Consider the following 17,457-nt stretch of genomic DNA (forward strand, 5'->3'; position numbering starts at 1 on the left):
TTAGCTGCTCGCTTTTTCTCTAATAAAAGGTTATAAAGTTTTGGGTTTGTAATGGTAGCTGTTGCCATTGAATTGAGCAGGTGGAGACCTTTGTACCCAAAACCTCAAACCGTGTTTGACTCTTTAGTGTTATACAGTGACAGGGTCATGTTAACATCTGACTGTCTGGGCCCACTTATTCCATCATAATGAACAACTTGCTTGGCACATGGCCCACAGCTGTGAAACTAGTCCCGGAATTGATCAGAATGAGCATGAACCTCATGAACCAGAATGAGATCAAACTGCACAGCCCTCTCCTTCACTCTAGCTGTGCCTGCTTAGCACCAACAAACCACAGAAATAACGCCTCTCCTGAGAGGAGTCGCTCTGTCAGCAAGGTCCCTCAACCCAGCTCTTTGCATTCTGTGGATGGTGCCTGGCCTGAAAGTGGAGGAAGGTTCCAAAAAGGACAGTACCTGGAGCAGACACTTTGGATGGCCTGACTGAGTTGAGAGGGAGGAACTGGAGTCTGTAGCACTAAAGCAAAAGCTTATATTTTAACCGTTTTTTTTTTCTCATATGCTTTATTTTCTTGTTATATGGCAGCTTTGTCACTGGAGGTTTGCAACCTCGGCGACCCTTTGGCATGAGCCTCTGCTAATCTTTGGATGAACAGGCCTTTTGAGCCAACCAGAATACCACATCATCCATGCAAGATCTTCTTTTTCTGCTACCAGCTTTCCCTTCCAGCGCCGTAAGCATGCATTGCCCGCTGACCTGAGCACGTCCATGGGTTGCAGATAGTGGAACGATCTTCGGATATGGAGGTTCTTTAGGATATCAGCAGAGAAACCTTTCAATTAAGCAGTGTAGCAACATGATGGCATTACTAACACCTACCTATAAAATACCACCAACGTCCAAAGACAGTATTGTGACGCAACGGGGCCAGCCACCCTGCAATCAGCCTGCAGCCAAAATTCCTGCTGCTTTCTGGCTAAAAGTGAGGTTCTACACTGAAAAAGTGGCTGCAGTTGATTCTTGGGTCCTTTGTGCAGTATTAGCCCCAAAGTTACACACTGATAACCCATTATACCATGCTTCATCGTTTTCCAACAGATTATCTATGACAGAGGTCAGCAACCTTTCAGAAGTGATGTGCCGAGTCTTCATGTATTCACTCTCATTTAAGGTTTCGCGTGCCAGTAATATATTTGAATGTTTTTAGAAGGTCTCTTTCTATAAGTCCATAAAATATAAGTAAACTATTGTTGTATGTAAAGTAAATAAAGTTTTATAAATGTATAAGAAGCTTCATTTAAAATTAAATTAAAATGCAGAGCCCCCCGGACCAGTGGCCAGGACCCAGGCAGTGTGAGTGCCACTGTGGTCTGAAGATCCTAGGGAAAGGAGTTCTCTGCTGCCATCTACCGGTAGTCTGGAGGAAGAGACAGAATGAGCCAGACCTCGGTTGCAGGGTTGACAGTAAAGCTGGGCAGAAAATGGTTTTCATGTCCCAAGTGAGGTCCTTGGCCTAAGAATACAATAATTCAACAGAGATTTGTATGGCACAATATCCAGGAGCGTAGATGTGGGGAGGGAGGAAAGCAGGATATATCTTAGGAGTTCCAGTTACTGGTTTTATCTTCCCCTGATTCCTCTGTATTTCATGGGCGTCAGGAAGACCTGCAGAAGCCGCCTGAGAGCTGCTTGGAGGGGCTATCATCACTCACAAGCAATTACAGCCATCACCCATATGGAGTAGGCTTCAGTATCTTCTCTCAGTACCTTTGGAGGCAGCTAAGTGTTCAGTGTTGTACAATTTCAGTGACGTTTGAGAGGGGATTTAAGTGCAAGTTAGTTAGTCCCCGGACTTTCCCAAACCATTCCTGCTGGGCACCTTCATTCCCAATTAGAAATTGTTTTTAATCATGGAAGTCACTCCTTGTTCTGACATGACACAGGGAACTGCGGGTGTCTCAGAGGACTCTGAATTCTAGCAGGTAGGAAGCTGCACTTTGCTTTGTCTTTTTCTGAAAGAAACCCCCTGTGTAGAGAGTGAGATGTCACTCATAGACTCATAGGTCAGAAGGGACCAATATGATCGTCTAGTCTGACCTCCTGCACAAGGCAGGCCACAGAACCCCAACCATCCAATTTTATAACAACCCCTAACCCAGAACCGAGTTATTGAAATCTTCAAAATTGGTTTGAAGACCTCAAGCTGCAGAGAATCCACCAGCAAGCGACCCTTGCCCCACGCTGCAGGGGAAGGCGAAAAACCTCCAGGGCCCCTGCCAATCCGCCCTGGAGGAAAATTCCTTCCCGACCCTAAATATGGCGATCAGCTAAACCCTGAGCATGTGGGCAAGACTCACCAGCCAGCACCCAAGAAGGAATTCTCTGCAGTAACTCAGTTCCCATCCCATCCAACATCTCCCCGCAGACCATTGAGCAGACCTATCTGGTGGTAATCCAAGATCAATTGCCCAAATTAACGATCCTATCATAACATCCCCTCCATATACTTATCAAGCTTTGTATTAAAGCCAGAAAAGTCTTTTGCCCCTACTACTTCCCTCGGAAGGCTGTTCCAGAACTTCACTCCCCTAATGGTTAGAAACCTTCGTCTAATTTCAAGTCTAAACTTCCTAATATCCAATTTATACCCATTCGTCCTCGTGCCTACATTAGTACTAAACTTAAATAATTCCTCTCCCTCCCTAACGTTAACCCCCCTGATATATTTATATAGAGCAAGCATATCCCCCCGCAGCCTTCTTTTGGCCAGGCTAAACAAGCCAAGCTCTTTGAGTCTCCTTTCATAAGGCAGTTTTTCCATTCCTTGGATCATCCTTGTAGCCCGTCTCTGAACCTGTTCCAGTTTGAATTCATCCTTCTTGAACATGGGACACCAGAACTGCACACAGTATTCCAGATGGGGTCTCACCAACACCTTATATAACGGTACTAACACCTCCTTATCCTTGCAGGAAATACCCCGCCTGATGCATCCCAAAATCGCATTTGCTTTTTTAACAGCCGTATCACATTGGTGACTCATAGTCATCCTGCTATCAACCAGTACCCCAAGGTCCTTCTCCTCCTCCGTCGCTTCCAACTGATGCGCCCCCAACGTATATCCAAAATTCTTATTATTAATTCCTAAGTGCATGACCTTGCACTTTTCACTATTGTATTTCATCCTATTTCTATTACTCCAGTTTACAAGGTGGTTCAGATCTTCCTGAATAGTATCCCTGTCCTTCTCCGTGTTAGCAGTACCCCCCAGCTTTGTGTCATCCGCAAACTTTATTAGCACATTCCCGCTCTTTGTGCCAAGGTCAGTAATAAAAAGGTTAAATAAGATCGGTCCCAAAACCGATCCTTGAGGGACTCCACTAGTGACCTCCTTCCAGCCTGACAGTTCACCTTTCAATACGACCCGCTGGAGTCTCCCCTTTAACCAGTTCCTTATCCACCTTACAACTTTCATATTCATCCCCATCATTTCCAATTTAACTAACAATTCCCCATGTGGAACCGTATCGAACGCCTTACTAAAATCTAGGTAAATTATATCTACCGCATTTCCTTTATCTAAGTAATCCGTCACCTTCTCAAAGAAGGAGATCAGATTGGTTTGACACAATCTACCTTTAGTAAATCTGTGTTGCAATTCATCCCAATTACCATTGACCTCTATGTCCTTAACTACTTTCTCCCTTAAAATTTTTTCCAAGACCTTACATACTACAGACGTCAAGCTAACAGGCCTATAATTACCTGGATCACTTTTATTCCCTTTCTTAAAAATAGGAACTACATTAGTCCTAAATCCTAATGTCATGACATTTCCCCCACTTTTCCATGTTGGTACCAGTATTAGTCTAGATAACTTCTGCTCCATTATTTTCCTTCCATTGGAAAATACAGTTGGAGGTGACAGATGTGTACTTCTCTCGTGTCATAAAGATTCCTCCCTTAAACACCTTTTGAAGGGAGAGAAACATCTGAAGTTGCTATCCTTGTCCAAAGATATTATGGCATTAGATGCTGACTGGATCCGATTGTGCTCTTGCAAAACATGTTGTTACAATGTGCTGGTGCATTACTAGAGCACATGAAGAACCATTTCTTGCTGTAAAACCCCTGATGACTTACAATTCCTCTGGACTGTGGTAATAGTTTGAGTCAGTGAAAACCCCACTTTCAATCAAGCTTGGTCGAAACAGTTGCTATATGACATGGAGCATTTCTTCAGTTGCAGGAATCAGTTGTTGCTTCTAAATTGCAGCTTCATTCAACTGATGCATGTCAACACAAAAATGAACCTCTGAATGTTAAGGAACTACTATTCAGTAATCACCATATGCTCATCCACTCTGGTGGCGCTTTAAAGGGCCCGGGGCTCCGCGGTGCTTTACAACGTTATATCCGAATTCGTGTTGTATCGGGTCGCGTTCTATTGGGGTAGAGGTGTACTGATTTTTAATTATTATAGGTCACATGATTGTCTAGTTTCTACATACAAGGGGATCTGCAGTGGTCAGGAACTAGCTGGATGTGGCCTAATGCCAACTTAATACTCCCTTTGGGCTTGATTCTGTGACATTTGCTCACAAGAGTATCCCTTACTTACACAAGTAGTTCCCATTTAAGTCCATGCGTCAGTGATTGCATTTTCCCTTGAAGTCATTACCGGATCAGAAATTGTTTGTTTTATTCTTTAAATGAACATTCCCCCACATGTGTGGAGCAACACTGAAGACAATTTAGCATAATCGTGTGAAGCAAAACATCACTGAGGGAGAACATGATTTCATTTTATAAACATTAGGGACGAATTGCTAGTCAAGTTTTTAATTATAACACTTCATGCACGAGAACCCTACTGGTGTGATGAAATCAAATTTAGCTTTTAATTCTTAAGTTGCATTTCACAATAAACTGTTCAAGAATTCTCTGTGTGTGTGTGAGAGAGAGAGAGAGAGAGAACACTTGTAAGTCTATGGGATTTGGTTTCCACAACAACCAGCTCCAAACATGCCTGCAGTATGCAAGATGCACTGGGAGCTTAGCACTGGAGCTTGCCTGCCCTGAAGCAACACTGCAAGAGTCTGTATATTTAAAAATGTAGCTACACACATATTTGCACTGTCATTGAATGGGGAGCATTTTATAAATCCAATCCATGCATCAGTGACCGAGCTAGATGCCATCTTGCATGTGAGAGTTTTACCCTGAGTTGTGCAACACGTAAGGTATGTATTTTGATTTTTGCAGTTTTAGTTCACAATCAAATTGCAAATACCATGGTATTCTAGCTAAATATTTTAACATACTTCTGGAATTAAACTGTCTGATGCTCAGAGTAAATTGCATGTTTCCTGGAAACTTTTGGTTCTGCCTGAAGTGACACTGTGAAACATCTCAATCACTCCTCTAAAATTGAGAGCTGATGCTTGCCTCCCTCTCAAAATGGGGCATGAGGCCTTCCTCGGTATTAATGGTTGTGAAGTGCATTGAATTATTAACACCAGTCTGTTGAAGAGGAGAGTCTAGTAGTCAGGGTCTCCTGGTTCCCAGCCTAGTAAACCTTCCCCTAGAAGAGAGGGGAGCAGGAGGTTCCATTTTGTCTGTATACTCTCAGAAATGTCTGTAGGGCTGATGCAGTCTCACTGGGGTTTGAGAGCATGCATAGTGAAGATTAGAATTTAGAAACAAGCCTCAAATTCATATGCAAATAGTGATTTTCTGGGTCTTATAACTTAGCCAAATCTGGTGGATTTTCATGGAGATAGCAAGAGACACCTCATACCACAGGACCATCTTCCTGCCAAATTGCAAGTTCTGTTCCAAACCATGGAAGCATTATGGGCAGCAATTGTAAAATCACTTACCTCATTAAAAGTTACTGGCACTTAGGTTCCTCATTGTCTAAGTCTGCTTTGAAAATGGGACCTTGGTGCTTTTGAAAAAAATTGCCCTAAAGCTTTTAAAAAAACAAAAACAAATAAACTCTAAATTGGTAAAACTACATGTTTATCCTGATCTCGTTCTTAGAAATGACTAAATCATTTTCAGTGAAAGTTAAAAAAAAAACCAGTTTGAGGCATAAACCATGAGTGAATGATTTCTGCAGTTAGATTTTGCCAAAGTTCTGGGCAATTGAAGTTGCATAGTAATGAGCAGTAATGACAACCTGAATAGTAGAACTGGTCAGAAATTTTCCAACCAACAGTTTTCCATTTAAAAAAAATACATATTTGACAAAATCTAAAAGCGTCATGGGAATGTGTCAATTTCCACAAAACTTTTCTTAGAATTATCACAACATTTCATTTTGACTTTATCATTTTGGTTTGACTATCACTTCAATTTTCATAATAAAGTAGAACCTCAGAGTTATAAACATGACGGGAATGGAGGTTGTTTGTAACTCTGAAATGTTCATAATTCTGAACAAAACGTTATGGTTATTCTTTCAGAAGTTTATAACTGAACATTGACTTCAAACAGCTTTGAAACTTTACTATAAGAAAAATGCTGCTTTCCCTTGAATATTTTTAGTAGTTTACATTTAACAGAGTACTATACTGTATTTGCTTTTTTTTTTTTGGTCTCTGCTGCTGCCTTGCATACTTCCAGTTCCGAATGAGGAGTGTGGTTGACTGGTCAGTTCATAACTCTGGTGTTCGTAACGCTGAGGTTTTAGAGTATATAATATACTATACATTAAATAAATCATAACATACAAACCATAATATATCAGTAGAAATGATAAAGTAGAAACAAAATGTTTCAACCTTATCTAAATCAAGGCTTTTGATAAAAATGAAATATTTCAGAATATTTCATCTTGCAAAAAATTCCCAGATTTGACTTTTTTTTAAACCAAATTTCAACATTTCCCCAGGATGGCAATTCCGTCATTTGGCCAGCTCTACTTCATAGGATCACTACCAGCTTCCCCTAGAGCAGTTCTTAGGGCCAGGCTTTTCTCTGAGGTTGAGTGATGGAGCAAGCATGCCTCCTGGACAATGTGTGCCAACGTGGTGGAGTTGCATAGTGATTTGGAATTTGAATATTTAACAACACTACAAATAAGAACACCAGAGAGACTCCAATGATGTTCATGTGCGTCATTAAAAGCCCCATTACTTTCAGCACTGCCCAGAAATGTTTGCTTTCAGGTACCAGAAGAAAATGCCGTCTAAGTACTTTCAAGAACACAACAAACGGAAGTTCTCAGATTCCCTTAACAGCCAGCGTTGGAGATTCTTGAAAAGTGGCCTGGATGATTTCAGAAGCGGCTTCCCTCCACCGTCTGACAACATCATCAGCTGTGGCACAAAGGGGCCTGTACCGATTGTTCTGCGTAATCGAGCACCTGATGCTTCACGCATGGCCCAGCAGAAGGGAAGGAAAAAGTGCACCAAAACCCAAGTCAGTCCTTCCAAGCTCAGTCCATTGCAGAAAGCCAGACGGGATCACATTGCACAGACAGAACACTGCCTGAGCCTGCACCCCCTAGCACTCTACCCTCACCTGGAAGAAAGCATCCCTCCTGAGGTAAAGTCCCCATCGTTGCTGCTGTTCTTCTTTCAGACAAGTGCCTTTCTGGCAAGTTTAAACACAAAAATAATTCAGTTGTCAGCTGTTCCCTTCTGAAGATTTTCTGTATGACTCATCATGGCAAGATGAATGATCTTAAACATAGCAAGAGAGCTGAACTGGCGTCAGTTTTGAGTTTTGTCACATTATTTGCAGTCAGTGAACCTGTCCCCATTCATTTGTCAAAATGTAACATGAGACAGCATTCTTTTTAAAGGGCTACTGTAGAAGTCAAGCACATGGAGCTGTATTTAGGCAGTGTGTGTAGCCAAAATTAAGTTATTACCAGACATCAAATATAACAGGATATTCCATGACAATGTCTCTGCTCAAAATTAAAGAGGTAAGAGTTTGACCAAGACACCAGAGTGAGTCCTGACCTGATCCAACTCCCATTCTTCCCCAGCCTGTCTCTCGAACAGCCCCATCTTCCTCCAGCCTCTGTCCCTACCCATTCTCTGCTTCATGCAAAGAAGCAGCAAAGAGTAGTCAGCACACAGTTCTACCTCTGGTTTGGGGCAGGGAGCTTCTTTTACAGAGCTCAGAGGGACTCTGTACTAAGCTGGGGGCAGACAGTGAAGGTAAGTGGGAGAGTTAGCATGATCATTTGGAGAGGAAGGGACCAGGCAAAGGGACAGGGTTAGTCTTGTGTTGGGAGAGAGGAATTCATGGCAAGCATACTCCTCGTCAGGGCAGAATGCTATGAGGGAACATACTGGGGTAAGGATAAGAAACAGTAAGATCATCAAGAGAGTGTATTTAGTGTGTCAGGCAAACTCTTTGAAATTTGAGGGGTAAATGAGGAATCTTGGGTGTGATCAATGAGACCCCAGGTCACAGCGTAGACTCAACTTCTGTCCTTGGGTTATGAAACAGAGGGACTTTTGATGAGATTAAAGGCAGTAAATTCAAAACCAATGAAAGAAAAATATTTCTCACAATCTATAAGTAGACTGTGGAACTCATTGCCACAGTATACTGTTCAGGCCAAGAGCTTAGCATGAGTCAAAGAAGGACTGGACATTTATATAGATAACTATCCGGAGATACAGTAGTTAATGCTAAACAAGGTTTTGGAAGGGATGTTAAACCTTGTGCTTCAGGTATGACACCAATCTCTAACTATTGGGGGATTGTAGGAGTCCTTCATGGGGAGAGATTATCCCACATCTGCCAACTCAGGGGTTTCTTGCACCTTCCTCTGAGGCATCTGGTGTCTGGGACAGGTGAGTGGACAATAGGACTGATTCCATCTGTTCATCGCTATGCTGTCCAGGAGCTCTGTTTGTAATCTGTCCCCTTATGCTGTCTCCATGGGAACTGTGCTGGTGTGAATACTGTGCTCTGTTCTTGTTTGGCTCTTAGCTTTTCAAAGAGGTTGTGGGCATCCTGGATCCTGAGATGTGCTTGAATAGTGAAGGTCAATACAAGGATTGTGACCAGGACAGCCACACCCCTCAGCAAGTGCTGTATCAGCCGGAGGATGGGAAAAGTAAAGAAGCATGTCCCAGGTCATCAGCCCTGTGAGTACTGGACAGGACAGAGCGAGTAACACCAGGCCACCTGAATCCACCTTCTGCTGCTGGGCCTGGGTTCAGTTCAGTCCAATCTCTCTCTTCTGAATGTAGCTGTATTGAAAGAGAGGAATTCCCAGTTTCTAAGGCTGGGGGTACTCCATACTCTGTGCCAATTCACCTTCAGAGAGTCTTGCCTGTCACAGCATGTTTCACAGCCATGCGGAAGAACTGGGTCAGGGAGTGACTGTGGGAACCCATGTTCCCCAGATAGGTGGAGAACAAACATGGCCAACACTTGACTTTTAAAGTGTCTATTTACACAGGTGATATGGTAACAATGCCAACTAGGGCCAGACACAGGTGAATTCTCTGCTGATGTACACCCCAGGAAACGCTGACAAAGTCAGTGGTGTTTCATGGGACAAAAGTCAGCACAGAAACCTGGCACATGGCGCAAAGCAAGTTTCCCCACATTACTCTCTTCTGCAAATACATCTTAATCCTGACACATAGCCCCCGGATATATCAGTCCAGGTACTTTCCTGTGCAGAGAAGGACAGTTGTCACATTTCCTTTCCACATTTGTAACCTTTGTACTGTATTTTGACTGGTGTGTCCAAAAAGAGTTTGGGAGTCATCTAGACCTACATAATATAGCTTGAGGTGATCAGTGTTCTGAGAAACACCTCGTGTCTTTTACTGAAAAAATATTTATTGGGTCAACCTTTTCAACAAAATCTGATACTAAAGGGACGGTATTTTTAGTCTTGCTTTGAGCAGGGGATTGGACTAGATGACTTCCTGAGGTCTCTTCCAACTCTGATATTCTATGGTTCTGTGATCACAAAATACCCTTACCTGCATCCTTCAGATCAGGGGTCGGCAACCTTTCAGAATTGGTGTGCCAAGTCTTCGTTTATTCACTGTAATTTAAGGTTTCGCATGCTAGTCATACATTTTAACATTTTTAGAAGGTCTCTTTCTCTAAGTGTATAATATATAACTAAACTATTGTTGTGTGTAAAGTAGATAAGGTTTTTAAAATGTTTAAGTGGCTTCATTTAAAATTAAATTAAAATGCAGAGCCCCCCGGATTGATGGCCAGGACCCGGGCAGTGTGAATGCCACTGAAAATCAGCTCACGTGCCACCTTTGGCACACATGCCATAGGTTGCCTACCCCTATTTCAGATTATACCGAGTATAAACTGATGTCCTAGAATACACTAGTTAGTCTTGCCCAGAGGCCGCTATCAGGAATGTGATCACATTGTGCTGGGTGCTGTACAAAACCACAAGGAGACAGTCCAGCTCCAGAAGAGTTCACAGTCTAAACCAAGACAAGACATTCAGTAGTGATACAACAAGCAGGTAAGGGAGGATGAAGGTTCCAGTGACAGAACAGTGTAGTGACAGACATGTATCGTGCCAATTTGAAGCGTTGTTTGTTTTTAGCCAGATTACCTTTTTCCCTCCAGAAAAATGCAGATCTGAACATAGGCCTGGCCTTCAAACCATGGGACTTTCGATAGGAGCAGGATAGGTGGCTTCCCTATGTTTGTGAGACCAGTTTGAACCAAGTCCTCCAGAGGTGAATGTTTAATGCATGAAATCACCGTGCTATTTTAGTCCCAACTGTACAAGTCATTTGGACCATTTGTGAGCCAAAGCAAGATAAACACAAGTTTTATGTGCCCCTCTGTAGTAGTGACAGTGCCGTGCCAGTTATTACTGGGTCTTGTTTGTGCTAACCAAAGACATTTTAGGTGTTATTTTATAACATAAATATCTTAAGCAGCAAGGAGTCCAAGGGCAAGAATCCGCAGTACACCTACCTGTCCAAGAAAGAGGTAGCAGCAAGGGAAAAGGAGGCCAGTCTGAGCTACGTTCCACCCCTGGATGAGAACGTAAAGCGAGTGACTAAGGAGTTTTGTGACTGGGTGGATTCTTTGGTAAGTAAAGAACCTGTAAAACCCAACACTCTCATTCCAGAAATGCAATGATCAAGACTGAGGCCAATGTTCTCCAGACTTGAGAACCTAAATATGACTTTGGATGCTTAGCTTCAGGCACCCAGGTCTGAAAACGTTCATCCTAATGTACAGGAACGTTTGGGGCGTAACTGAGGTCAACCAGTTGGAAAGCAAGCAAACAACAAGTGACTTATTCTGGAATACTGTCAAGTCAATTTGTTTACTCAGAGCATTTCTCTGCAGGAGTGGGACATAGTGTACTTGTCAGATTTCATGTAGCTGCTCCATTCTTGAGTCACATCCATTTATTTGATCAACATTAGTTCACCAGTTCATGGATGGTTGTTAAATCAACTTTAAATGTGCCTACAGATTACTATGACGGGCACATGTTAAACATGTAAAAATCAATCGAATCAGCAGAAACCAGCTGTGGCTCAAGAGATATACCTTGGTTGTCCTAAGGAAGATGAGGTCTGGGGATATGAGTGCTGGGCTAGCAAAATAAGAATGACAGGGAGAAAAGCCACTTTTTCCCACTCTTATGCTGTGCAATTGGGTTATTACTGCAGGGAGGAGAAAAATACAAAGTGGACGAAGCCACCATTCTGAGCTTATTTGACACTGGATATGAAACCAAGCTGGTGCTGTCTGTGCCCATCCATGTTGTGGAACTAAACAATGTGCCAGCAGAACTGAGAAAATATATGGGTGTTTCACTTCCACCAACCACTGTCAAGAGTCCTCTTCAGAACAGCTGCCGCCCGTGCCTTGCCAAGGTAAACAGGCCTAGACCTACATTTTCAGATGTTTCTACTTATTTTAGGAGCCTTAATTTTTGGGTGCCCATCTTGATACATTAAAGGGGCCTGGTTTTCAAGAAGTACTGAGCACCCGCCTTCTGAAAAACAGGTTCCTCTAAGGTGTTTGAAGCTGGGCACCAAAAATTGAGGCATTCACAATCGCTGTCTGTTTTGAACATTTGTGACTCACAAAGTTTTGCTTGTATAAAGTACCTGATCCAACACCCGCTGATGTTAATTGAAAGCCTGCAGTTGAATTGAGTAAGCTTTGGATCAGGTCCAGAATTGCAGGATCCCAGCCAATGGGCCAAATTCAGCAGTGGTGTGAGATGGTATATGTAGACCCTCTTAAACCTATGCTGGTGTAACTCACAGACTGAGGACTGGGGAGCAAGTGCAAGTTAAAAGTACAGGATGACCACCTTTTAACTTACAAAGTCTTGCCTCTCCTGTTCATGGCTTTTCTTGCTACACGCGTTCATCTTAATCACCTAAAACTTGGGCAAAACATTATCTACTAGCCACACACCACTTGTGTCAAACCTGAAGAGGAAGTGACATTTCTGTCAATTTTAGGGGAGAGAGCAAAGTTGGGCTAGATCTAGGCTTATATCAGAAAGCAAATCACAAACGTAGCTACGTAGAGATTACTGCTTCTCCAAAATTGTTGCTAGTTTTGCTTTAAAGACTATGATGGAAAGACATTCACTAAGTCAGTGACTCCAGAGCTGTGATCCTCTGAGACATCCTTGGTCATCCACAAAATTAACAAGTCTGAGATGAGAACCAAGCAGTGGTTGCCTGCCTGGAATGAAGGGAGAGGTTCTGTGAGAGGATTGCTGTCTTGTGTGGATCCTTGCCTAATGCTGTTTGCAATACAAAGAAAAGTCAGTGCAAGCTGGTAATTATTAGAGATAACCAATGAAACATTCACACTTATAGCAGGGCTAGGACTTATACCTGCTGTAGAGATCAATAGAAGACATGATCAGCTGTACTCAATCCATCTCACATTCAATGAGTGCCGGACCCCATCCATTCATAAGGTCTGACATTCCACCCAGAAAAAAGCAGTGGTTCACATACATGTGGTGGGAGGAGAGGCAAATGCAAACATGACTAGAGAGTATTACCAATTATCTTTTTACAGGATCCATCCCAACCAAAATGGGAGAAGATCAGGTTTGGAGCCTGGTACCTGGAACCAAAAACATGGAGAAAACAAAGAGCAAATGAACCTTTAGAGGATCCAAACACAGCAGTGGATACCGTTCAGAATTTAAGGAACCAGTTTAGTGAAAAGGTACCGCAAGCACCCCTGGAATCTCTGTGGTATAGTTCCCAACCAAGTGAATGGGCTTAAATTGTTACTGGAATACGCCTGCACACCATATATTGTCTGACGCAGTCACAGTGTGGGGAATGGTTTATATTATCCACTCTACTCCCAGTTGTGGTCCAGACATGGCAGTTAATTTAGCCCACACTAAATGGTGGAACAGCAATGCCTGTACGTGGCCTGCGATTGTAAAAGGCAGCTACACACAGACCAGCAGTTATTCTGCAGGATTTTGTTTTAATTCAAGTGATTCTTTAATGCAGATGAGAGTGTTTTGCTTCATTAAATAAGCAGATTAACCAGATATTTTCCAATGTGGCAAAAATTCATTCCCTGGGAGGGATCAGGCATGTGACAGGTCAGTTCAGAAAGCATTGGGTTTTGGCTGCAATATCCACCTATAAAAATAAGGGCTCAAATTCATCACAGATGTAAACAGACAACTACCCCTTACATACATTAGGGGATGTGATGAGTCGTAAAAAATCCTATGATGAAGTGCTACAGAAGGTCGAGCATTATTATCAGACTGATGGTGAACAGCAGAGGGGCTCATTCTGCAACCACTGCATTTACGTTTTGTTCTAGCAGTAGCAAACAAGTGTCAAAGTGGTGCTAACATCCCCCAGATTCCCTAGATTTATGCTTAAGGAACAGTAAAGATACTCCTGGCCCACTAGAGGGCAATGCTTCCGAAGTTCAATCCAAGAGTTTAGCAATTGCTCACTGTGAAAGAGGGGACCAGATTTTTAAAGCAATGATTGTTATACAATCTTGGTTTGTTGAATTACAGTGAATAAGTGGCAGCCTCATTGTTTTCTATTTTAAAGCTATCAGAAAGCATCAGGTTCTAGGACCCAGATGCAAAGGGCTTCGTTTGACTCACTCTGATGTCAGACCAGATGGGTTCTGTTAGCTTCAGACCAGGAGTACAAGAGGGTTTGAATGTCTCTGAGAATGAAGGTTAGAGACAGAGGAATCCTGCAAAGAAAAATTGGTGGAGACAACCAAGTTCAATAGAATGCGTAGGTGGAGAATAAGATTTGGGTTTGTCAGTACTGTTTAAGATGATAAAGGCAAAGCCTGGGGAGAGGTAAGTTAGAAACAGATCCTGTGTTGGGAGCAGGATGGGAAATCTGCTTCATCCGAAAGCTTTACAAAATCTGTTGATCCAATGAGGCATTTCTTGAAAAAACAAGGTACCGTGCAGTTCAACCACACGTTACTGGGCTCGATAGTGTTCACGTACATAGTAAGGAAGAATAATTTCCTCTTCTGCAAGAATTCCTGGGTGAGTTCTATGGCCTGTGTTATACAGGAGGTCAAATTAGGTGACCGAAATTTGATTATGATCTGTTTTAAAAAATCACACTTCAGGGTTGTGAAGTAACCGGATCTCTATAATAGCAGCAAATCAGAAATCAGTTAAGCTAATTAAGATACTTAATGGTTAATTGGTGTTTGTTGTAGTGATGAGAATGTCACAGAAATCCCCTTGTGGTTGACTCAAAGAGGGTGTAAATAAAAATAAGTTTCACAAGCTTGTTTTAAGTTTTCCCTTCCTATGAAGCTGTTCAAGTCTCTTTTGGAAATTCCCCTAGGAGGCAGAGCTCATGCAGCTCCATGGAACACATGCTTTTAAGGAATTCCTCGAAACGAAGGGCTACCGGAAGCCTGAGGTAAGTCAGTGAGAGTGTTAACAGCTGGTCAACATGATCGCAACAGCATGGGCTGTGGTGCCCTAGGCCTGTGCACTCAGGAATCAGAGCTGTGCTTGCTGTAGCTCTGTTCAGGCACCGTTGTTTCTAGCACTGGCTCCCTGGCCCACATGGACAGGGATTTTTAGTCTCAGACCCATACAAGAAGCTGGTTATACAGCCTTTCTAGCACAGGCTCCCTGACCCACATGGACAGGGATTTTTAGTCTCAGACCCATACAAGAAGCTGGTTATACAGCCTTTCTAGCACAGGCTCCCTGACCCACATGGACAGGGATTTTTAGTCTCAGACCCATACAAGAAGCTGGTTATACAGCCATGCTGTGCACTAGCTAAGGGTGTAATTTATAGGCCTCATCCACACAACAAGGTGTAACATATCCAGGTACCATGCTTTAGTGTGGTTTGGTTCTGCTCAAGCAAGCCAGGAACAGTGCTCTTAGCTTGGGGGCCAGATTCAAAATCCTGATGCAAGTTTATGCCATTCCACGCAGCCAGAGTGCTAATATCAAGACTGCATTTGTCCTCAGGGCAGTTAACACAGCTTGGATAGATCAGTTGTCATTAAGAAAATGAACTAAAAATACACCCTGCTCAGGGAAACAGCTTAAACCCATCTGTTAATAGCTTGTTGGAACAGTGCTGCTGTCATTTGGACAGGATTGTTAAAAGGTGTAAGCATAAGGGAAGCTTGCACTTCTGTTGTTACCCATATGGTAACCGTGCATATACAGAACATCTCATTATCGTGGGGTATCAGGCACCATTCCATCAGGTCTAAACTGCCTTCATTAAAAAAAATCTCTATGTAAACACAAATCACATTGGTTTCTTGATCCCCTGCAATTCCTTTAAAATATTTTTGTATTAAACAGTCAGCCATTTAAGTGCATTGCTAGTAATTGTGTGTGTGTGTGTTGTTTTAGTTCCTCCTGCAGATGCTGGCTGCAGGGGATGTTAATGGAGCACAAGAGCGAACTTCAAAAGGCTACAAGAAAGAATCTCTGAAGAGACCCGAGGGAATCAGAGAAGGATCTTCCTCCACAATTGTTAATTAACACAGAGTTCTGACTTTATTCACAAGAAACAGAAGCACTAGTGAAACTGCTCCTGGAAGTCCCCAAAATAGTAATCTCAAAGATAGGTTGATTGTTTCCTTCTTTAGAAATTGCTAGTCAAATATAGTTTAAAGAGATCTACTTGGATTTATGAATTCCAGACGCATGCCAGCTGTCCTGGCAGCTCAGCCATGGTACAGGCTGGCTGGGACACCTAGCTCCGTACTAGAGATTTCGGCTCGACTCTACTGCACTCATTTGGTTAAGAATCATGGTCTGGTTTGTTACTTGCTAAGCACCAATGTTATGCGCAGTTCTGTGTTGTCCTTTCCCTCAAGGAGCTTGCAATCCAACAACTAGATTATTTCTTTAGGTGCATAAATGTTACCAATCTAGATGTCCCCAACAGGCATAGTGTCTCAAACCAAGTCTACACCAGAAAAGGTTTGCCTTCCGAGGAAACCCTCCTAGTGCTCTTGGCAGTGTAGCTTCTACCATTCCCCAAGTGAAATAAGCTTTACGGCAAAAGCACTTTTATGACACTGTCTACGCTATGGCTTCTGCTGGTATAGAAATTCATTTTAAAAGAAAAATCACCTCCTTTAATCAATGTTGTTATATCAGCAAGAGTTCTAGTGTAGACCTGGCCTCAGAGCAGCATTTCTTCCCTGATTACTGTTTGCACCAGGCATAGGTACTGGAAGGAGGAGTGCAGGGGGTACTGCAGCACTCCCAGGTTTTGCGCCCACCGGCCCCGCACCCCTGCTGCCCGCCATCCCAGTCACTGGCCCCTGCCACCCGTCGTCCTGGCCACCATCCCCGCTGCCACCCGGGGGCTCTGCTGCCAACCCCAGGTCCCACTCAGCCACCCACCCCAGGTTCTGCTCGGCCACTGGCCCCATGCCCAGGGGCTCCGCTGCCGGCCCGGGGTCCCGTTCAGCCACTGGCCTCAGGGGCTGCACTGCTGGCGTCAAGGTCCCACCCGGCCACCAGCCCTGGATGCAGGGTCCCAGCCGCTGGCCCCAAAGTCCTGTCCACTGACCCCTGGATCTCAGCCATTGGTCCCTGGGTCCTGGCCACCAGCCCTGGGATCCTGGCCCCTGGCCCCACGTGAGAGGTCTCAGCTGCTGTCCCGCTGCCTGGGGCTCCGCAACCGTCTCTAGCTGTGGCCTCAGCCTGTCATAAACAGATAGCTAAGGGTTAATGTCTCTTTCACCTGAAACACCTGACCAGAGGACCAATCAGGAAACCGGATTTTTTCAACTTTGGGTGGAGGGAAGTTTGTGTCTGAAGTCTTTGTTTTCTGGCTGCCTGCTTTCTCTGAGCTTTGGAGAAGTAGTTCTGCTTTCTAATCTTTTGTTTCTAAGTGTAAGGACAAAGAGATCAGCTAGTAAGTTATATGGTTTCTTTTCTTTGGTATTTGCATGAATATAAGTGCTGGAGTGCTTTGA

The 17,457-nt window shown here is 43.4% G+C and overlaps 1 protein-coding gene across 2 annotated transcripts; it reads left to right on the plus strand.

The window, feature by feature from the left end:
* The first annotated feature begins 5,029 nt into the window (after window positions 1-5,029).
* LOC115652828 (protein FAM47E-like) lies at window positions 5,030-17,231 on the plus strand. Of its 2 annotated transcripts, none has more exons than XM_030565350.1 (8): window positions 5,030-5,246; window positions 7,179-7,557; window positions 8,965-9,122; window positions 10,911-11,067; window positions 11,661-11,867; window positions 13,042-13,194; window positions 14,832-14,909; window positions 15,875-17,231. In XM_030565350.1, the coding sequence occupies exons 2-8, from the start codon at window positions 7,192-7,194 to the stop codon at window positions 16,004-16,006; spliced, it is 1,251 nt and encodes a 416-aa protein (XP_030421210.1). In that variant the 5' UTR covers window positions 5,030-5,246; window positions 7,179-7,191; the 3' UTR covers window positions 16,007-17,231. The 2 variants fall into 2 exon arrangements, with proteins under 2 accessions (XP_030421210.1, XP_030421211.1); XM_030565351.1 differs by having other exon boundaries at window positions 10,914-11,067.
* The last annotated feature ends 226 nt before the right edge of the window (window positions 17,232-17,457 follow it).

The sequence above is a fragment of the Gopherus evgoodei genome, chromosome 5 (genome assembly GCF_007399415.2).
Source record: "Gopherus evgoodei ecotype Sinaloan lineage chromosome 5, rGopEvg1_v1.p, whole genome shotgun sequence".
In the NCBI taxonomy this organism is placed as follows: Eukaryota; Metazoa; Chordata; order Testudines; family Testudinidae; genus Gopherus; species Gopherus evgoodei.

What these genes read in the sequence shown, in the direction of transcription:
- LOC115652828 (XM_030565350.1), top strand. Translation starts at nt 7,192, where the DNA reads ATGCCGTCTAAGTACTTTCAAGAACACAACAAACGGAAGTTCTCAGAT. An exon ending in AAGAAAGCATCCCTCCTGAG is followed by an intron (nt 7,558 to 8,964) that starts GTAAAGTCCCCA and finishes TTTGGCTCTTAG; the next exon opens with CTTTTCAAAGAGGTTGTGGG. An exon ending in AGGGCTACCGGAAGCCTGAG is followed by an intron (nt 14,910 to 15,874) that starts GTAAGTCAGTGA and finishes GTGTTGTTTTAG; the next exon opens with TTCCTCCTGCAGATGCTGGC.